This window comes from Heliangelus exortis, chromosome 10 (assembly GCF_036169615.1).
Source record: "Heliangelus exortis chromosome 10, bHelExo1.hap1, whole genome shotgun sequence".
NCBI classification, from domain to species: domain Eukaryota; kingdom Metazoa; phylum Chordata; class Aves; order Apodiformes; family Trochilidae; genus Heliangelus; species Heliangelus exortis.
In genome coordinates, this window is record NC_092431.1 from 15,793,720 (window position 1) to 15,816,865 (window position 23,146).

Genomic DNA, 23,146 nt, shown 5'->3' on the forward strand with positions numbered 1-23,146 from the left:
CACATGTGTTTATGTGTATATACATTCACAGCTGTATGCAGACATAGGCATTATATGTAGACATGCATTCAAATCTAGGCTGTGCTTTAGAGCCAGTACTTCAAATACCAGCATTTCAATCTTAATGTCAAGCAGTGCTGCATTTGTTAAAGAAGCTTAAAGATGCCTAATGGACCTACCTGTTGGTGTTTTTCTGATACAGATACAGGACTGTCCTTTCCTTAAGCCTCACCCTTATAAATGATAGGCTACTGGTACAGTGTGGGGGTGAGAGTGGAGCAGGAAGAGGGAGAAATCTGCAATAAGAAAACATTGTCACTACACTCTGATTATAAGTATCTAGTGTCCCACCCTCAGATAATGCAAAAATATCAGTGCTTACCTCAATGTTAGCAGCAAATGTCTGCAGAGGGACCTGGACAGCCTGGAGAGCTGGGCTGATTCCAACGGGATGAGGTTCAACAAGGCCAAGTGCCGGGTCCTGCACTTTGGCCACAACAACCCCATGGGGAGCTCCAGGCTGGGCACAGAGTGGCAGAAAGGGACCTGGGAGTCTGGATTGCCAGGAAGCTGAACAGGAGCCAGCAGTGTGCCCAGGTAGCCAAGAAGGCCAATGGCATCCTTGCCTGGCTCAGAAACAGCGTGGCCAGCAGGTCCAGGGAAGGGATTCTGCCACTGTACTCAGCCCTGGTGAGGCCACAGCTTGAGTCCTGTGTCCAGTTCTGGGCCCCTCAGCTCAGGAAGGAGATTGAGGTGCTGGAGCAGGTCCAAAGGAGGGCAACCCCGCTGGTGAAGGGACTCGAGCACAGATCCTATGAAGAGAGGCTGAGAGAGCTGGGGCTGTTCAGCCTGAAGAAGAGGAGGCTCAGGGGAGCCCTCATCACTCTATACAACTCCCTGAAAGGAGGTTGGAGCCAGGTGGGAGTTGGTCTCTTTTCCCAGATGACTTTCAACAAGACAAGAGGACACAGTCTTAAGTTGTGCCAGGGGAGATTTAGGTTAGATATTAGAAAGAATTTCTTTTCGGAGAGGGTGATCAGGCAATGGAATGGACTGCCCGGTGAGGTGGTGGATTCTCTGTCCCTGGAGACATTTAAAAAGAGCCTGGATGTGGCACTCAGTGCCATGGGCTGGGAACCGCACCGATGGGTCAAGAGTTGGACTTGATGATCTCTGAGGTCCCTTCCAACCCAGCCAATTCTATGATTCTATGAAATATAAACATTCACAGACCATGGCTGTTTTCCTGCATGAGTAAATTAAACAGTGAAAGGGGTGTCTATGAGCACTGGAGCACAGACTACTGCTAAAATGGTGTTAATGGTAATCTTACACATCCCTTTATCTTGTGATAACTTGGAATTCCCTGCCCTGTAATTATCCATGGGCACAGACTTAGGAGTGTTGCAGGAACTTGTCCTAACTGGCAGTTTGCAAGCAGCCACACTGGTTTGAGGAATAAAGGAGGTTAACTGGGATAGACATAACTTTCTATACCTGTTGGTTGCAGTGCTTGGAAACATCTCAGGATATGTTTAAATAACTGGGTTTGAGACAGAATGTAAGTATATCACAGTAGAGTCAAATGAATAAAACTTTTGAGATGAATTCCAAACGTAAATCAGAGCCACTCTGGACCTGCATATCCCCTGGTATGAGATCTGTGAGATGTGTGAAAATTATGCCATTAATCTCAGTGCAGTGGTGACTTTGAATCAGTCATCAGATTTATATTCTGCTAGGGTGTGAGGATCAACAGAAGTGGAGGTTATAGACTGGGAAGACTAAAAGGAGGCAGAACTTGTAAGAGAAAGGGTCAGAATGCAAAGCAAAAAGCCACATTAGTTATCTCACATACAGCTAATCCATAAACCCAAAATTATCTGTCTGTGGGGGTTTTAGATTGCAAGTTGTTAAGAAGTCATGATCCAGGGTCTCCTTATTCCTTTGTCAAATAAGCATAAGTCTTTTAATTTAAATCTGCCATGTTCTGCAAGTTAAGGGAGGGTTTTCAAGTGTTCAGTCTCAATCCAGTTCTGCCTTGATTATGAGCAACGTTAAACTTGTGTTGCTTTCCAGTCAGAGCAATGTTGTGCCAGAGTTGATCATTTCTGATCCCTAGTCACCTACCCCAGAAATATTAATAAATTCGACCTAATTTATGAGAAGGGGATTATTGTTCTATCTGTAATCATGACTAAACTGCTGTCTATTTCATAAATTAGAACTTAATATAGACTTTTTTGGCTGAAAGACTGAACGCAAGGGACTTGTAAATAGATTTAATTAGTTGTAGAAAAAAGTAAAAAATGAAAAACACGGAAGGTTTTTACAGACTTCAACAATCTGGATTAAGATTGAGGAGCAGGACCAGACCTATCATTTTACTGTACTGTTGAACTAAATGTTATTAATCAAAGTATTGTGCAAGTTGGTGGAAAGATCAGCTTAATGGGCTTTTGATTCAGGCTTCTGAAACTTAAGTACTAATTACCAGATATTTTTGGTAAACGACCATGCATAACAGCACCTTTTATTTTAAAACTTAAGTCTAAACTAAATTTCTTGTTCTTAACAGGTCCTATTTAATCCATTGCTAAGAAGCTGTTGATTTTGTATTTTGAATTGTTTACAGCAAGTGTTTTTCAATTAAAAACTGTAATGTATAAATAATTGAGAGAAACTTGGCATACATTCATGAGAATCTATGCAGAGGAAATATGCACGTTTAAGCAGAATTTCCCCAATTGTTTTGCCCCCGGGCAGAAATAATTTATATTCAGATATATATAAAAAAAGAGTGTTAATATTTCAAAATGAAGCACTAAAAATGTTTTAAAAGGCAAAAGTTGAAATAGCTAATGAAATTTCTTAGGCTGGTGTATGTGCTCATTTTGCAACTTCATTGTAATCACACGAACGTGCAGTGTCTCTTGCTGGGCAATTCCTAAGCATAGGCTGAGGAAGCTGGGGGTGTTGAGGCTGGAGAAGAGGAGGCTCAGGGGAGACCTCATCACTCTCTACAACTCCCTGAAAGGAGGTTGGAGCCAGGGGGGGGTTGGGCTCTTTTCCCAGGCAACTCTCAGCAAGACAAGAGGGCACAAGAGGTCTCAAGTTGTGCCAGGGGAGGTTTAGGTTGGACATTAGAAAGAATTTCTTTCTGGAGGGGGTGATCAGACATTGGAATGGGCTGCCCAGGGAAGGGGTGGATTCTCCATCCCTGGAGATATTTCAAAAGAGCCTGGATGTGGCACTCAGTGCCATGGGCTGGGAACTGCAGCGGGAGTGGATCAAGGGTTGGACTTGATGATCTCTGAGGTCCCTTCCAACCCAGCTAATTCTATGATTCTATGATAGCCAGGATAAAGTTCACTGGTGAGATGGATGGCCCACATGCACCTTCTACATCCACAGAACTTTGTTGTTACTGCCTTGCATGTCTGCCAAGCCCACTTTAACAGCAGATCCTCCCTGCTGCATAATGCAAATTTAAAAGGCCTGCTTTGTAATCAGTTTGCAAAATTAGAAACAGTTGGTAAATAAAACAAACCAGTGGGACAATATTTTTGAAGATTAATAGATGTCTTCCTTACTACCTGTGGAGTGCAGAACTATTACTGGCAGCAGTATTGCTGCATTTGAACTGCCTGACCTGAGTATTTAATGCTGTTATGTTTCCCCCTCAAGCTGTACAGCCACTATCTATAGGTCTCTATTGTTGTATTCACAAGCATAGGTCTGACACTAAATGTACCTAAACCTAAAATGTATCCCATTTCTCTCTTCAGGAACATAAGTAACTCGAATTATCACCTAATATTTACCCAAACAATGCTTTTCTGGTTTCATCTATCCTTGTGTCTGTGTTAGAGGTTTCTTTTTGTCAGCTATTTATTTTGGTTTAAAATCATACCTAGATATTTTAGTGACTTCTGATGAATTATTAAACTCATTATTTCCTTTCTCCTTCTTTTTAGAGTGGGATTTTTCCTAGATTTAAAGATATAAGTATCTACATAACCTTTTTCTAACCTGTGTGCTAGTCAAACCGAGAGTGTTCTAAAGGATAATTGCAGTTCTAGAGATCTGGAGACCCTTTCCTTTGAGGCAGGAAGCATCATTTTGTTCTGTGTTTATAAATACCATCTCCTGTGTGCTCCTGGAACACTTGGTGAGGCTCAGTGTGTGCTGTGATAAACTGGAAGCTGTAGGTGAACACGATGCTGATGGGCAGTGCTGAGTTGCTGGCTGGCCAAGCAGAATGGTGCCCTGTAGAATAACCCCAGGAGCCTGCCTGTCTCTCTGGAACCTGAATCAGTGTCTATCCTCAAGCTACTGCTTTTCTAAGAAGTGGTGGAAACTTGTTGGCCCATGGACTTTTTACAAAATTTGGTTCAATTATCTGTTGGAGTTGGAGGACAAGATGATCCAATAGATTTGGTTCCTTTGGTGACTAACCTGAAAATGGCTTTTTGTACTCTTCATTGTCTGGAGAGAGCATGTAGTGTGTCTCATTTGATTCTTTTCATTTTTCTATATAGAACAGACCATATCCACTAATAAACAAATATCATTGATTTATCATTATATTCCCCCCCCTTGGCCCAGGTTTCATATCCCTGATTTTTAGCATTTAGGATTTATTCCTAGTTGGGATTATTTATCCCAAGTAAGTTTTTCAGAAAAAAAAAAAAAAAAAAAAAAAAAAAAAAAAAAAAAAAAAGTAGTAGTCCAGACCTGAAACCGCTTGTCTGCAAATCCTGTATCTTTCATTACATATACATCTTGCTAAGTTTTTTCTTTAGGTTCATATAGAGACATATGCCTAAAAAAGTGTCTCCAAAACAGGGTACTTTAGAGAAAGAAGCCTTTCTCTCAATGGGACATGGGATTCTGCACATCTAGTTTCACTATTTACAATACCTCCAGTCATTGATTTTTCACTATATCAACTGAAGCTACCTCTTCTTTGTTATTCTGTACTTACACTGTTTCACAAAGCAGTTATATTGGGGATTTTTTTCTGGTTGCTTAAGAACTGAATGCATAAATGAGCTGGGAAATAGGTTGTAGGTATATTTTTAAAAGCTTAAGCAGCAAATTTCTAGGAGATAAAGTCTTCAGATATGATGCTTTCCAATCTGTCTGGCAGACAGAAGCATCCATAAATCCAGATAGATTCTTGGACATGACAGATTTCAAAGGTTTATTAAATAATTGAGCTCACCCTCATGTAAGTGCAGAATGTAGTCCCCCAATAAACTATATCCTATTATAACAAGATTGTTACTGGGGTTGATCCAGCAGGTATCATATTGATCTAATGTTATAGAAATTAGGTATGAGTTCAGTTCAAAGCAGTGGGCTCTTAAGGAAGTCTGAAAGAGGCTTCTGATAATGCAATGTGTAAGCAAAAAGGGCCTCAGAGTTCATAAAAATTGTTCTTTATATAATTATTTGTGATTCTTATTTTTTAAAAGATGTTGATAGGCAATAAAGATGTTTTGATTAGGGGAACTCGGGGAGAGTTTTGTAGGGTTCTTATATTCACTTCTAAAAAGTAATAGTGTTAATATGAATAACTTTCCATGCTTTTCTTTCAGTTAATGTAAATCAAGGCTTAGTATTTAAGCACAGTGAGGTAGTAATACTCTTTAAACTATGAAAAAGTAATCAGGTTTGGCAAAAGTTTAGTTCCTCAAATGGAGAATGTTTCAGTTCTCTTACAACACGTGAGGACAGCTCTGCATTCTTACTTAGTAATGAGGAGCTTTTCAAAATATTTACAGCAGTGCAATAGTATTATTTCTTAACCTTGTAATTTGCTTTTTCCTTATGAACTATGAAAAATATTGTGTCAGAAATATTTTAGAAAAAACATTTTTGAACACTTGACTATAACCTGTAGCACTCAAGTGAATTGTTTATATACATGCTTTTTTAAAAAACATATTCTTAATGCTTTTGGTATCAAATGTTTCTCTGTTTGCATTATGTGCACATTCATAAGACTGTGACATTTAATGAAGAGATCTTTTTAAAGTATTGATAGCCATAAGTAAATTACACTGTTTGATCTGTGCTAAAGATTCAAAGTCCAAGGTCTTTGAATAGAACTTAGAATAAAAATGTAATTAGGTTACATCCCTAAAGTCTGATATATCTTTAAACAAGACTGCAAATGAAACTTTATTAAAACTTCAAATGAATTATTTCTTTGCTTTTTTAAATTCTTTTTCCCTCTCTTCTCTTTCATGTCTATTACTGACATTGCTGCTTGTATTTTACCTGTCTTTTTCAGGATATTTTAATTATTTACTGCTTAATGAGTAGTACTGAGATGAAGCTTCATTCAAAGCTGCCCACTCACTAACAGATTTTTTTTGCTTCAAAGCTTTGCAAGGTCTTGAACTACTGCAGCTGAACTGGCAGTTGTCATCATAAACTTTCCTGGAGGCAGTGTTGCCTTTTAGTAATTGATAAAGGGGGAGGTTCTGCTTCCAGAGGTGCCTTCTCGGTGGGACTTAAAGCTGATGAGGTTGTATGTCCTCAGCCCTTATCCATAATCTTTAGAAGTCACAGGTAAAAATATATTTATATATATATATATTATGAAGCTCTTAATAAAAATATATCTTCAGAGGATCATGGGATAATTGAAGTTGGAAGGAACTCCAGCAGATCATTAGTACAACTTGCTGCTCAAAGCATCCTTGTGAGATAGGCTGCCTGCACAAGAGCAGCTCCAGTGCTGGACCATGGCATCTGATGTTACATTTTGCACTTAAAGTTGTTAAAAGTAAGGGGGATGGGATACAATCTGAATAAAATGTAATCATTTCAAAAAAATACTTCAACTGAGGCAAACATTTGACATGGGTTGGCAAAAAAAAGTAATTTAGTGAGACTAATCTGCTTCAGTGTCATTTTCTGTATTTAAAATATAATGATCATATTACTCTTTGAGATGAAAAAGTAATATAACTTGTTTTCATTTGCTAAAAAAACCCTCAAGCCCTGAAAAACAGAACAGCAAAGCTTGTGTCATTCTTCACTATTCATCACTGCATTTTCAGCTCCCTCCCTTCTCTACGTTTGTGTATCTGCCTATAAACAATGGAATAGTTGTGTAAGCTGAAGTGTGAGTGTCCCACTGAGTGTGGGGCTGCTCTTATTCAGTGCCTGGAGCTTTACACTAAGCTTCCTGAATGCATTTTGCATCCTAGGTGGCCTTTGCATAGAGGGAACACTTTGATGCTTTACAAACACAAAAGAAAGTTTGAATATTATCATGAAGTAAGAATTGCTCTTTTAAATGGGTACATTGTCATTCAGCCAGTGTTCCACATTGCTGGCACTGTCCTCCTCTAGATTAAAGTTGACACATGTAAAAAAGTGACTAACTTCTTATTGTTTAATAAACAACATGATATATAACATTTGATATAGAGTTTGTTTAATAGGCAAATGATTTAGGAGAGAACATCTGACAAAATGTTGCTTTCATAGAAGATATTAACCTAAAAAGGAATTTTAACTGTAAACCAAGATTTGCTGTGTTGGTTCATTTGAATATAAATGTAGCATAGACAAATTAGTGGAATTTTCATGTGGGACCTGTTCATTTATCATGTTTTTCCTGAAGTTGGATGCTGATCTTGGAAGAAGACATTTTTTTATTCTAGTTAGCACATGGACAAAGTGCTGCTAAACCAGTTTGTGCAACTACACTGTTGCAAAGACTTCAGAGATTCTGGATTCCACCCCAGACCTGAACTTCTGTGATAATGCATCAAATGTTAACATTTTTTACAGTTAAGTCTAAAGCAAAGAATTGGTGATGTACTTCAGGTAACAAGACAATAATTACAGGCATATTTGTAACTTTTGGGGTTAAGGGTTATCTTCTTATGAAATCAGCCTTTGATTCATTATGGTCTTTCATATATGTGTATATGTTACAAAATATGTATGTGAGGACTCTCTGTGGAGAGTAGCTGTATATTTCTTAGAGAAAATATGAGAGATTTTTTGTAGATCCAGAAACAGTTCAAGGAGGTCTGGAGCTAACCCAGAATTTTGTCTGTGCAGTAACTGGCAGAGAGACGGGAAAATACTTGTTCCAGTCTCCCCTGCAACAGTGCCTGTTCCTCCTGCAAGTGCTCCTCATCCTTTCTGTAAGAACAAGATTTTTCACAGCAGTTCTCCTGATAATGTGCTCCTCAGTTAATAGCAGTTTTTTTCCCTTGCTGGTCCCCAGGAAACTGTCCCCAGAGCAGCTGCCACTTCAGCTGCCTGGGGAAACCCTTCCTCCTTGTGCAGGTCAGTAGTGTTGGCAGCAGAGATTAGAGAGCAGACAAGCAAGCAACCAGATAACCCAGCATTATCCCTACCTTGTGAGGTGTTCCTCAAAGAACCCTTTAAGCAATAACTTTTTAGGGTGTATTAAATATTATAATGTGTTGATGGTGTGATATACTGTGACCAGTCCTACTGCGGGTGCTGCCATGTGCAGTGCCTTCAAGGTTTGTACAGGTGTGTTCTGAGGATTGGGGCTTTAAAGTAAGTAATTTGGGTTCATTCAGAGGACAAGGATATATGTTCTAATGCACACTGGATTCCTCTTAATTATATTTTGAGGGGGGGCAACAGATACTGACCAACTAATGTCATCTGAAATCTGACATGTCATTCTCTGATCTGCAGCACCAAGGATGAGCCTTGACCAAGACAAGGGAACATAAAACCCCATCTTCTTGCGTGACCATCTCAGTTCACAAATGACATATCTGAGGTTGTGTGATGCTCAATTTTCCCTTTATTTCCTTCCTTCACATTTATGTCCTCAAGCTTTCTACTTCCAAGGCATGCTTTCAGTTGACCTTGTGCAGATTAGACTCTAGGGACAGATCTACTGGTGTGTTGTCAAATAGGGGAAATTGTCAGAATGCTTCATGATGAGCCAGCATGTTCATTACAATATTCTTATGAACTCACTATGCCATTTTCCTAAAACTCCCTGTGGAATCTTTCCAGAAAATGTTATCAGCTCCAGTATAGTAAATGAAAATAACTTTTTTTTATCCTTTAACTTAAAAATACTCACCTTGATTGTCTTCTGATGGTAGGCTGTGTTTTACAGGAATTTTGTAGAATTATGGAACCCCAAAATTTTATCTTAAATATCTTCCACTATTTTTGTCTTGCAGGAGGCACATAATCTCAGGTTCTTGCATCTGAGATCAGACACAGTGATTTCTGCACAATTCATTTTACCTTGAAAGTCCAGAGTGGGTCAGATCATTGCTGAATGGAAGCCTTGCTTTATGATTCTTGTGAACTTTCCTCCACCTCCCAATACACCTCTGTTAAAGACTTACAGCAGCCTCTGTAGACAGTGGCTCACACTGGAAGCTGTGGCAGAACCTTAACTATTTCAACATGAACAGTGCTACCATAATTATCATAATTGAACATAGGAAACTTGAAGTAATACAAGTAGTTCAAGCAGTTAAACTGAAATGTAAGCCTACAGCTTTTAAAATAGTAATAACATTTTTCTTTTTTTGCTAACAAATGTTTCTTCAAGCAGATTTTATGTCCACATTGTACAGTGGAATAACTGATTACAAGAGATGCCCTAGTTCTACATTAAAATGTACTGTGACACACATGAAGTTTTATTGCTGCTTTAGATTGCTATTGTAAGCTAAAGAGGAATATTTTCTGAAATCCTCAACAACTGTTTACAATTTAAACTTGCTGTGTTCTGCTTACACCAGTGCTGCTGAGGAAATGTGCCTGACAGACCTGCCACTTTTCTTGTGCAATTGTTTCTGTACCATTATTTTCTGTAGCAAATGTCCAAGTTGATGGAGAAGGAAATCCTGAGGTGCTCTCAGTCTTGATGAGGCATAGAGCTGGAACAGGTCAGTTACTGCCTTTTGCAGATTATGACATTTTAAATTACCTGTACACTACTGGAAGCAATCTGTGGACCTAATTAACATCTCGCCTAATTAATGTCAGGACTGTATATGGGGAATTCTAGTTAGCTTTGCTATGCCTTTATTTATTAAACACCACATTATTCAAATTTGCTGTCTTTAATTTTCAGTATCGAAAATTTAAGATTTGTCTGCTATTTTCTTAAGTGGGAGTAACTTCTTTTTTTTTCTTTTTTTTTTTTTCTTTTTTTTTTCCCTCCAAGTAATCAATGCACTGCTGAATGAGTTCATTTTAATGCACTCAATCATGCCTCTAATGTTTGTAGCTTACGGGCGCAAGCATCAGTAATGCAGGAATGTTATATGGCTTTAGTTTGGGCCATTTCATAAAATATTCATGGAATCAAAAATGTGCATCAAAATAGCGGCTGGGAGAATTACATTTATGTGCCTGCTTTTATGGCAGCTTCACATTTAAACCCATTTGTGTTAATATCTAGTCAATCTTTCTACTTAAAAAAAAAAAAAAAAAAAAGGCAAAATAGTAGTCTCCATATGTAGCCCTTTTGGTTTGATATCTATTTTGATATAACAAATGTATACTTTTGGAGGAGGTTTTGGGAAGGGGAATTATAAAGGAAGTTTTAGATAATGTAAAAACGTTTCTCTTCAGTATTTACAAAATTACACTGAGTTCTTTTGCTTGAATGAGTAGATTTATTTTTTGATTTCTAAGAAGCAGTGAAAACTGTAGCACAAATCTTTGCATATATATGTAACTGCTATGAAAATAAGAATAATTTCTAAAATCTGATACTGCTAGTGGCAGAGTAATGTCATATATAATTGTTTAAAACTAATTCTTTACTCACAAAGTTATATTGTGTCAATGTTTTCTTCCCACATTTCAGTTAAACTATTGATGAAAGGATTTTTGTTATGCCTTGAGTTGCATTAAACTATAACATTTTAATAGTGGTTGTACGTATGTTGTAAAAGTTATGATTCTGGGTTTTTGTTGCATTCTACAGACAGGGAAGAGATACCAGAGATTGTGGTTCTCCATCTGGTGTGTACTGAGCTAATTTCTGCATGGCAGTGGGAACAGAAATGTGCCATTGCTGTTCAGGTTGCCAGCTGAAAAATAGCTTTTCTGCTTTATGTTATATTCTGCACATAGATTTTTGATGTATAGATTTCCTAGAAACATCTTCTGGCTTTTCTGCTTGAATTCCTAGGGATAAAATAAAAGAGACATTTTTTACAAAGTATTGCAGGTAATTTTCCCACTATTTTTTCTTTCATTTCACCTTTTTTCTTCTTCTTTTCTTTTGATTGATAAGAAAAATAATTTAAAAGTCTGCCTTGTCACTTCTCAGGTGAGATAAAGAGACTCGTACTCTCAGAAATGTTGTTTTAAAAACTTGCTACTTTCCTTTAATGTTTCTCAAGATTTTCAGACAGCAGCTCCCTATGTTTGTATCCAACAGCTGTGATAGTTCAGTATTTAAAAATTGGAATGAATTTGCCAGATCAGTGCCAGGGGAATTGACTCATGACAGTGAATAAACTTGCCACTCCCCTCAAAACATTACTTTTCCTCAATGTTTCAGGTTAACCTAAACATTATGAATTGATGAAATAGGCTGCAGTGTCACTGACCAAGGAGAACTCAGGGGTTTAGGTTATTCTGATGGAGGAATGAGTTCCACAATCTAAAATATTTTAACTTCTATGACTCTGGGAGGTCTCCAAGTTGCTGGTATTACTTGCAAGAGACTTCAGTAAGAAAATTCCCAGCCATGCAAGGGTTTTCAGGTCAAGAATTTCCCTTTCTCTCTCATTCAAGCAACTAGGAGGTACATTGCTTTTTTTGCTCAGCAGCATCTTTTTGGTGTTTCTGTGAGCAGCTCTTGTAACTTTTTACTTCATAATCTTTCTTGGTTGTTCAGTGAAAACAAATGTAATTTATTTCCACTTGAATACTACCAGAGTATTACATAGCTTTTGTATTTTGAAGCTTGATGAAGATGGATTCTTTAACAAAGATTTTTCAGTGTGATCTGGCAAAAAGGATGTCAGGTGACAGCTCATATGGTCAGGTCAACTCTTATGAACTATGGGATACACGGAATATATGAGTTCAGTTTCTTCTCTGACAGAAACTTTCTTGGGGAGGATATTGCAAATGAGGAAGCCTGGGTGAGAATTACCATCCCTGATAATTCTGACAATCTAAAGAGTAGTTCTGAAGGTTACATTCATTGTTTACCTAAATGCTGAGAGATTTCCTTTCATCTCCTGGTAAGAAATTCAGTTACAGAGTCTTAGGAGAAACTCAGATACAGTGTTTAGCTTCAAATCACATAGCCAGGTGACACCATTAATTTCTATGCTGTATTTCATCCTTACGAGAAGTTTTTGAGATAAATGTGACTCAAACTCTAAAGAATCCATTATACATGTAGTGAAACTAAGATCACTTAAATGTGTGGCAGTATCCTTTCAAAAGGATGATCAGTTCAGTAACAAACTTTGAGAAGAATTCCAAGAATCTGTATGTGATGATGAGTATCCAAGTGGATGAAATGCTAGATCTAGTTATTAATATTAAATTTCAACTTCCCATAATTTGTCACAAAGCCAACACCAGCTTCTTCAATTAGTATCTTACATCTGCATTTATCAACTTGGATAACTGGGAGTCTGATGACCTCTGAGCTGGACTTGCTGTAAAAAGTTAGATGGATAGGAAGAAACCCAAATTGAAATTGGAAGCCCCTTTAAAATAAAAAAAAAGGTTTTATTCTGGGTTTGGCAAGTCTACATCCAAATTTCCTGTTACGTGTTGTCAGTGAATCCTTAACCAGCTCACATGGGCCATGATCATTTCACTTTGCATTTCTCTTTGTTCAGTGTGATGTCAAGTATGTGACATTTTGAAAGAAAGTAGAGATGTTTCCTATCTATATCTAGAGTTTCCTATCTGTTTACAGAATCTGTCAGGTACTCTGGCAATAAGATTTTTTTCAAAAGTTTTGGACCATCTCTCTAGTATCTGTCCCCAGTTAGAGTAGAGCTGAATAAAGCTTGCTGTCTCCCCTTTCACCTGGCTCTACACTTCTCAACATTTTTAGTTGTGTCCTCTGGGATTCTTAACATGAATCATAGGTTTTAGAGCCTTAAAATGCTTTCTCTGAAATAAAGTTAATGAGTTGCTGCTTTGAAAGAGAAGTTTCCTATGTTTGTTGATTTTTAGTTGTCCTTACTTTAATAATCAGAGATTAATATGAAAATAAATTTAATCAAGAGTTATGTTTTATACTGAAAAGTTGAAAGCATGGTTATAAAAAAAGTGACATATGCAAGAGACAAATCTAAATTCAGTTAATAAGAGAAATCTATCATAGCTGTTCTGCTGCTGGTAGGTTGGCTGGAGGCCTGGGGAACCAGCTCTGGTTTCTCTTGGAATGCTTGGATATTGTCCTTCCCCAGGCTTCTCTCCCATCTTTTCCTACAATTGGGAAGCAACTTTTCTCCTTCCTGGTTCTTTCAGTAACTTCCTTGCAGCACTCTAAAATGATCTGCAAAAGAGTAACAATCCCTTATAAACCATTTTCCAGAAGAGAGACATCTGCAAGCACATTTAAACTTTGTTTTTAATAGAAACAGCAATTGATATATTGCTGACATATGGGACAAGTTTCCTCCATGGTACACACAAGTTTAGGAAGGTCACACAAAACTACAGGTCACATTCACAGTTCTTGCTTATAGAAATTTTTTTGCAAATTGTGACCAAATGATTTCTGAATGTTGGGTTTTTTTGTTTGTTTTTTAGCTTTTGGGGTTTTTTTGTGTATGTATGTAGGTGTTCTCAGCTTGCCTGCTTCCCAGCAGTTTTTCTGTACCCATTATGTATAAGGAAAAAATTTTGTTCTTTCAAGGGGCTTAGAATTTCCATTGTCCAGAAGTGTGGAAATCTCCTGGGTTACATGGCTACACAGAGAGAACTCCAGCTGAAGGTAGAGGGGAGGGAGGAAGTATTTGCATGTTAAAATGAATCTTTCTTCAAATTTTCCTGTCCTAAAGATGATTAAGTTACATCTGAAGACCTTAATGCTTATCACTTCAGGTTCAATAATTTATCTGTTAGTGGTTAATAATTTTCTAGTAGATATACTACACAAACTCACTGGAGTTGGCCTAGTAATAACTTGAATAAATTACTCTGCATAATAATTTTTGTCATCAATCCATTTATTTGAATAAAGGGGTTTTTACCCACAGGTTTTATACCTCTGTTCTCCCCACTTCATATCTTTCAACACGTTTTCATTATGGAAAAAAAAAACTTGAGCAGTTTGAATTATGATTCTTTATGCACAGATGTGATTTTGAAATATGAGGTCTACAATAGATGTGTTTTCTAGAAACTCTGCATCCTTTGGATCATACATCCCTACACTGGGAATCTACAAAGGAAAGCAAATTTAAAATGTGAGAAGTTTTGAATTCCAGCATAACTGAGATTTGGCAGTGTTTTCCAGTGATCTGCAGGTTATATATTGAAGATTCTTGAAAAAGATGTTAAATGATTTGCTGCAAATTACTTTCTAGTAAGAAAATTGTTATAGACTAATAACTCCTGAAACTTCTGTTGATTCCACTGATTGTAATTACAAATGACTTTTTTCAGGTCATGTCATGAAAGCTGCTGAACATTATGAGGCATTTTATCAGCTAACAGAGGGTTTGACATGGAAGGATGAGACAGGTCGTACTTACAATTCACTGGCATGTGAGCATCTCTGGAGAATTTATACAATACTAGCAGACAAAATGTTAGAAAATAAAGAACACCAACAGGCCATCAAAACGCTAACGAAATCTTTAAAAGTGGCAAAAGAAGGTAGGTGGAAAATAACATTTTCACATTTCTTTATTTGATGTGTATGCCATGATTTTCCCAAGAGTAGAGTAGGAATTGTCATGTTTGACTGGGTGATTATTTCCCATTAAATTCAAAGACAAATGCTATCAGTACACTTCCAGATCTCACTAAAGCAGAAATGCCTTCTTGCTGACAACAAAGAATCTTTCAGGCTCCTGAAAGCTTTATCTCAAAAAAAACCAAACCAGAAACCAAACCCACAAAAAAACCAAAAAAACAAAAAAACCAAACCCAAAACACAACCATGTGGGAGTAACAGTAAAAGATGGTGAACCTGTAATCAGAAAGTCACTGATGGAAGCTCAGCTCAGTGATTTTGATTTTCTCATCACTGTTGTTTTGGCAGTTACTGAGTCATTATTTGCTGGTTCATCACATTTTCACTCTACAGAGATATTTAGTACTCAGCCCCAGTTTTCTATCATAAGAAAACAAGCTTTCTGCTGTACTTGCTACCACATAAACCCTTTGAAATTTAAAATTAAGAAAATTACAGATTTGTAGTATATTTATGATTGGAAGGGAGATCTGGATCTCATGAGGGTCTGCACAGGACAATCACATCCAGTCAGGCTGATCATGTCTCTACAGGTGGACGTAACTATTCTACAAAACATTTTCAACTGTTCAAATGCTCTCAAAATAAAGGATTTTGTTGCATTCAGATGGAATTTCAAATGTCCCTTGGCTCTTGTTCTGTCACTGAGAAGAGCCTGGCTCTCTCTTCTTTACACCCTCCCATCGGAAATTTGTACAAATTGATGAATTTCCCCCTCAGCCTTCTCTTCTCTGGTATGAACAGTCCCAACTCCCTGAGCCCCTTTTCCCAGGACAGTGGATCCCAGTCCCTCAGTCATCTTTGCAGCCCTTTGCTGGACTCACCCAGCTCCTGGGGTGTCCTCAGCAGTGCTGAATAGAGGCAGATGAGCAGCTCCCTCAGCTTGCCTGGAGCCCAGGACCTCATTGCTCACTTGTGCCATGACTGAGCATCCCTGTCTCCTGGGCAACTTGCTGTCCACCAGCAAGCTCAGACCTTTTTCTGCCAAGCTCCTTTCTCTCCAGTCAGCCCACAGCCTGGTGCCTGGGGTTATTCACCCACAGGTGCAGGACTTTGCATTTCCCTTTCCTGACCTTCATGGGGCTGCCACTGGCCCATTCCTGCCCAGGTCCCTCTGGATGGCAGTGCAACCACCTACCTCGTGTATCAACTATTCCTTCCCCAATTTGGTTTTCCCTGCAAACATGCTGATGGATCCCAGAGGGATGGTCTCTCACTGGACTTTGTGCTACTGCCACCAGATCAGCAAGTTTTCAGTCCCCTTCACTGTCTATTTTAATCTAAGCCATATTTTATCAGCTTGGGTATGGAGATGTGATGGGAGCAGCATCAGAAGCCTTGATAAAACTGAGACAACACCCCCTGCTTTCCCTCCATCCACCAAGCCTGAAGGTTATCACTTTGGTGAAGCACGATTTCTCTGTCTGAAATCCATGCTGAGTACTCCTGATTATCTTCTTGTTCTAGATAATAACTATGTGAAGTGCTGTCTGGGTGTAGTAAAGTGTAAAACTGGGGAAATTAGAATAACATTTGAATGTTGCATATAATGAGAGATGTTAATTAGGTAGAAAAACCATGCTGGGGAGAATTTCTTACACATGGGAAGGAGTGCAAAAGAAAAGTTAAACCTTTCAGGTTGACTTTATGAAAATAATTTTCCAGATTTTCCAGAAATCTAAATAATACTTGTTTCTTAAAAGATGCTGTTAAATGACTACCTCTAGAGACTCACTTTTCCTAGATGATTATTCTAGATGATTGTTGGAGTGCTTCTCAGAACTAGGGTAGAAAGTCTCAAATAATCATCTCTTTCCATGCACAGCAATTCAAGAGCCTTTCATGGTATCCCTTAAGGGGCACATTTTGCATATGAATTACACATACAATTAATATATAATATTTATTCAATATTTAGCACCAGATACATTATTTTTTTAACATTTAATGTATGCCCAACATTAATCTGTTAGGCAGCTTTTGAGTAGCAGTCACGATAGATGGAATAGTACTATCAAAAATGGGAAAAAAAAACCCTTTTTTTTTCAAATTTTAAAATAAGTGTTGCCACAAATAGGATTATGGCTATATCAGTAAATAGTGTATTACAGTAATCCATAGAAAAGTAAAAAAATTATTAAGTGAAGCCAGGGCAAGTTCCTAAAAAGTAATGTCTTTATTAGACCAGATGCCCCTGCAAAAAATGAACAAGCTTTCAGGAATCTAAGCTGATGTGAACTTTGCCATTTATGATTTTTAAAAATGCCAGAATATTATTTCTGCTTGAGTTTTTTTATTATATTGTCTTTGATTATATTAATTGCAAGCAACTCAATTTCCCATTTTGCCTTATCTCATGAAGAATAATATTTTTAAAGGACATTTGAAATCTAAATGGTTCTATGTGGTAATTTTGGGGAAAACTTGGATTTTGGGGCAAGACTTCAATTCTTTTCATTGCAAATGTTTAATTTGTGAGGATATGTGGTTGTATTTGACCAAGTTTGGTTTTTTTTTAATTATACCACTAAATAAGCTTTTTTTTTTTTTTTTTACCTGCAATTTACATCAGTTGATCTGTTTGGCAAGTTGGCTGTTTAGATCTTTTCTCTTGGGAGTACACATCCAAATACTGATGATCCCAGTACAATTCATCATCTGAAGACAAAAATGTTTACCTAAAAACTTCATCTTTTCCAGCTGCATCTGCTGATCAAATACAAGCTTTTAGCTTTTTCTGCAGCTGTTGTCTATAGTACATGCTCAAGTCTAAGCTACAGCAAAGCTGCTGCTACTCGTGTGTCCTGTAGTAACTACTCATCAGCTGCTTCTGATTGCTGGGGAAAACTGCTGGGAATGAAGAAAGAGTCTGACAGAATGGGTGTGATGCCTTCCCAAAATGTAGCTGACCAGGCAGATGTTCCAGGGACTTTACACCAAATCAGTCACTTTCCATAGCTTCCTAGACATGCAGTCTCTATCACTACGTGCAGCACACTTGCTCTTGTTCTCTAAATTTAGAAACTTTAGAAGCTCTTTTCAGGGGAATTCTTCCGTTCCCATTCCATCCTATGAAGCTTGTATTTAATAACACAGTTAGACCCATGCTGGCTCTGCCTGCCCCCTGTAGCCATTCTGTCCTTCTGGACATCATCTATGTCTTGCCCCTGTACTCAGCCCTGGTGAGGCCACACCTCGAGTCCTGTGTCCAGTTCTGGGCCCCTCAGTTCAGGAAGGATATTGAGGTCCTGGAACAGGTCCAAAGGAGGGCAACTGTGCTGGTGGAGGGACTCGAGCACAGGCCCTATGAGGAGAGGCTGAGGGAGCTGGGGCTGTTCAGCCTGAAGAAGAGGAGGCTCAGGGGAGACCTCATCGCTCTCTACAACTCCCTGAAAGGAGGTTGGAGCCATGTGGGAGTTGGTCTCTTTTCCCAGACGACTCTCAACAAGACAAGAGGACGCAGTCTTAAGTTGTGCCAGGGGAGATTTAGGCTGGATATCAGAAAGAATTTTTTTTACGGAGAGGGTGATCAGGCAATGGAATGGACTGCCCGGTGAGGTGGTGGATTCTCCATCCCTGGAGACATTTAAAAAGAGCCTGGATGTGGCACTCAGTGCCATGGGCTGGGAACTGCAGCGGGAGTGGATCAAGGGTTGGACTTGATGATCTCTGAGGTCCCTTCCAACCCAGCTAATTCTATGATTCTATGATTCTATGTTTATTTATTTTTATGAATTACAATTAAATATTACCCACTTCAGCCCCTCAGACTGTTCTTCAGTGAGAAAGGATTTTTTTTTTTTTTTTTAATATACCTAGAATTTTTTCACTTTATATTCCCCTGTGAAACTGTTTTGCTATATTCTTTTGCATCGTTGTTAGATCAGTGTTAGTGAATTTGAAACTGGAAATATGGGATGTACCTCAGTTACCACTGCTTGCAAGTAAAAGTCCTGCTTTATCCAAGCTATTCTAGTCTACAAAAGCTTGCAAAATAGCCAGGAGAATAAGAAATAATGGTCTCCTGATAGTTCTGTCTAGGTGTTTCACTAAGATTCACATTAGTAAAGTGTATTGGGTCAACACATTTTGTGTTTCAGTTTTAGGATGTAATATATGCATCTATTTTATACATATGCTACTTTTATTTTATATATTGATATATATAAAGAAGCTGCTATGATTTTCTAACATAAAGACACTATTTTTAAAGATTTCATGACAGGACAATACAGTATGTTAACTGATTGAGTTGCATTACTTATTGGAAGATATTTTCTCTGACTTTGAACTTGAAATTTGTTAAATCAACAGCCTCTATTTTTAATCACCACTGTATATTTTTGAAAAGAGATAGCAACATTAACTACAGTATTTAAACATCTGCATGCTATTTAATAACCTGCAACAACTGTCTGTATTAATGTAATTTTGTTCAGATTACAGGGTAACTGTAGCTTTAATCCTTTCTTTAGGCAGTGATATGAAGATGGAAGGAGAAGCTGCATATTGCTTAAGCATAGCATATAATGCTGCTGGAGAACAACAAAAAGCATTATCAGTAAGTTTATTTTTAAATTGCTTTAACTTTCCCAATGCATTTTTTTTCTGCCTCCTTGGCATCTTCTTAGGCATTTTGGAGAGTTGAAGGGACCCGACTCATGGAGCTTTCATAACTATCAAGTTCTGCTGACAGGAATCCATGTGGCTCCAGTAACTTCCAGAACTGCTGAACTCCAGGCTTCCATGCCTGGATGTGTAGAAATCATAGAAATTGCCAATTCATGTTATATGTGACTGGCTTTCCTTTTCCTGTACACATACAAATGTAAAACAGTTTTTATGTGGATAGGCTCTTGTATAAAGCATTAGTTTTGCAAACTAGTTTGATATTTGTGAGCAACAATGAAAAATCTATCAGTTCACCCTATGAGCTTTTCAGAACACCAAGAATTTAGGAGAAATATGACTTGCTTTCAGTATAAAAAGCTGTAGCACTGATGCAATCCCTTCTGTTGGTGTTTGAGTTCAAGTTCTTAATGTTCTTCTGGAGACTACCATGCAAAATAATTGTGAAACAAGAATTCTAGTCTTGAAGAAGGGTTCCTCTAGGTCAGCATAGGTCAGTGCATGAGGAAAGACAAGAATCAACTTAATTTGCCTGTGTTGTCAAATAAATCACTGTCCTTAAAAATCTGTGGAAAATGATTTTGTTTTAATATTTTCTCCACGTTTACTGTGATTAATCCACTGGATGATTACTGTTTCTATTTCTCTTTGTTCTTTTAACTGCGGTGAACAAGTACTTTATTAGCTTAACATGTTTTATAGAGGTCATTTTTATTTGTTGTGGAGGTTTATCTTTGTCAGAAATAGAGCACCAGAAGTCACAAGAGTGACTGCAGCATGGGTCTCAATATTGCTTGCTTGGCTATTGCAGTGTAGGAAGGGTTCTAGATTTCTGTCTTGAAATATCCTCTGAGGTGGTTTTAATGACTTGTGATACAATTTTTCTAAAAGTTATTGAACATCATTAGATATAATTCTTCAGTGCTGATAGGCCTGTCTTCTGTATAAATCAACTCAGTGCTGGAAGGAGAAGCCTGTGCTCACATCAGTTATAAACTCTGTAGTTTAATGTGAAAATATTTCAGAATTTTTAAACTATATAACTCTGTATAATTATATCTAATAGTTGCAACAGCAATGAGAGGAGACCATTTTTTTCTTCCAAGAATACAGTATAGAATAGACTACAATTTTTTTTACTGAGGCTTATCTGCATTGCTTCTTGACTGCCAGGAGGGCAGGAATTCTTACCTGATCAATTTTTCTGCTAAATTCCTGTACTCTGTGTGATAGATAAAGAGCAGCAAGACAAAGATATGTGCTAGGTAAAGAAGTCCCTGTGCATATCTGATCTCTCCATCAGAGGAGAAACTAAGGATCAAGACTGCAGTCTCCATGATATACAAAGAATCAAACTACCCTTGGAAGTGTCATAAATACCAGGTGTCCTGACATTGTTTCCTCATGATCCATTTTCATTACATTTTATAGCTACTCCTTTCCCTTCGTTATGTCCCCACGCCTCCTGCCAAAAAGTTAGAGCTATCATTTGGAAGTTCCATTTCTTTTTGTCACATGCAGATTTAATATTTCTTTAAGGACACCTTGAATTTTGTAGTGTACTAATATTAATTTCAACTATATACACAATGGGGTTTGTCTATTTTTAATCTTATAAAACCCCTGACAGGTAAGGAAAGACGTGCTTTTTTGTTAAAAGGCAAAGAAACTCTCTGTAGAAAGAAATGTAAATTATAAATTATGTTAAGGGTATGAAATGTTATTTTAAAAGTAATAAAAATACCACTAGTTTTTAGTGTACATTATATTAGCATTTCCTAATAGAATGGCCTTTCCAGTAACATTACATAAGAAACCTATGAAATACTTTCATTCAGAACATGCAGTGCTTGTTACGGGACTACAAAAAAAGGGGGAAAATTTTAGCTCCTTTTGTTAGTAACAGTGATCAATACAGACAGCAGTAAAATATCATTGGTTGACAGCACTATTGAGCACAAGTTGTCTTCACTCTCCAATTAGAAATCATTGCCTAAAATTTACCCTTCTGTTCAGAGTTTAATGGTCTCTGTATCCAAGGGGAGCTCAGATGCTTACGGAGATGAAATCATTGCCTCCTGTTCCCAGAGGACTTCTGGTTATCATTACACATAACATGCAGACAATGCTGCTAGGAGCCAGTTTGCCTCATGGTAATATGTAGTTCATCACCAGCTTCTGTAGCATGCTAAAGAGGTCTTGCCACACAGCTTGGGACTATTCGGGTGTAGACTCAGGGGTCTCAGCAGTTATTTTCCTGCTTTGCATCAGTTTTCATCTTCTTTATCCTTTTGTGCTCTGGTCCACCTCAGGCAGTCTCCTTCTAGGGGAATCTGAGAGGAGCAGCTGTTACAGATCCCATTTCCTCCAATTGTTGCCTCTTGGTTCCTTTTGCTGTTCAGCTCCCTCCCCCAACACACACACAGTAGCATGCATATAAACCTGTTTCTCTTTCATTCATGGGTTCTAGCAGAGTGGAGAAGCATATGTTCAAAATATTAATTATCTGATGCAGTAATTAAAGGTTGAAATACTTAAACTGCAGCCTATTCTATAAAAAATACACCTTCTCTTTGGTATCAAATGGGCTTGTTTTGTTGGAGGAGGCTTTTTATTTGCTACGTGCCTGGTGTCTCATCTTACATCATTTGATTTGGTGTTAATCTGTATAAATTGATATAATTGCATTTGATATATATGATTGATTTCAGCTGACCTACTCAGGTATAAAAACCTTAAGTCTGTGGGAGTTTAAAAGCCTGAGAACTAATTATGTTCAGTAGCAATGTGGTATGTTCATAGTATTTTTCATATCATCTGGTTTAGAATGAGGACTGATGACTTTTCCACAAAATAGGGCACTAAATTTTGGTAGTTCACACTATATAGATTTTATCCTAAACATTGCAGGGTTTTCCAAGTAGACATTACTGTTTACTTGTTTTTCTCCAGATGTGTGTAACAAGCAAAATATTAAGAGAAAGACTTCTGTTTCATTAGAAATCTTGCAGACAGCATTGTAATCTAGTGCTTGATATGGGATTGTTTTTTAAACTGGGCTTTCAATAATGCTTCAAAGAATTGGACATCAAGGGTTTTTTTTCTTTCAATTAGAGTTGCATCCCAAATAATCAGTAAAATTCCAGTCTTCATCACTTGTCTGAGCATTAATTTTTTTCCCTAGTGCTCCTTTATTTTGGACATTGGATCTTATGTTTCAGGTATGTTACATATTTAAATAATAGAGTACTGAGACTGATGCCAAAATAAATGTAATAATTTATGACATAATGCTATGTGCATGAATTTTCAGAATTACGATATACAAGCCACAGGCATAAAATTATCAAGGAAATTTATGAACTTGCAAAGACATCTTCACATTCAAAATGACCCTATTAAAGTAATCAGAGGTGATTTATAACCATAAAGGTAATGCCTGAAAATGTCTGTCAAAACAACTGAAATTTTTGTCTTGACTCATACAGCTGGAGAGAATATGTCTATGGATCTGGGATGCATCTATTCTGGAGTTAGCATGCACGGGATATTTTAGCT

General features: G+C 37.6%; 1 protein-coding gene across 4 annotated transcripts in view; it reads left to right on the forward strand.

Moving 5' to 3' along the window:
* The window catches only part of TTC29 (tetratricopeptide repeat domain 29), a 123,945-nt gene that overhangs the window by 35,999 nt on the left and 64,800 nt on the right, over positions 1-23,146 (forward strand). For all 4 annotated transcript variants that reach the window (XM_071753707.1, XM_071753708.1, XM_071753705.1 and 1 more), the window contains exons 6-7: positions 14,647-14,859; positions 19,435-19,520. In XM_071753707.1, the coding sequence (XP_071609808.1) occupies positions 14,647-14,859; positions 19,435-19,520 (299 nt within the window). The remainder of the gene's footprint in view (positions 1-14,646; positions 14,860-19,434; positions 19,521-23,146) is intronic.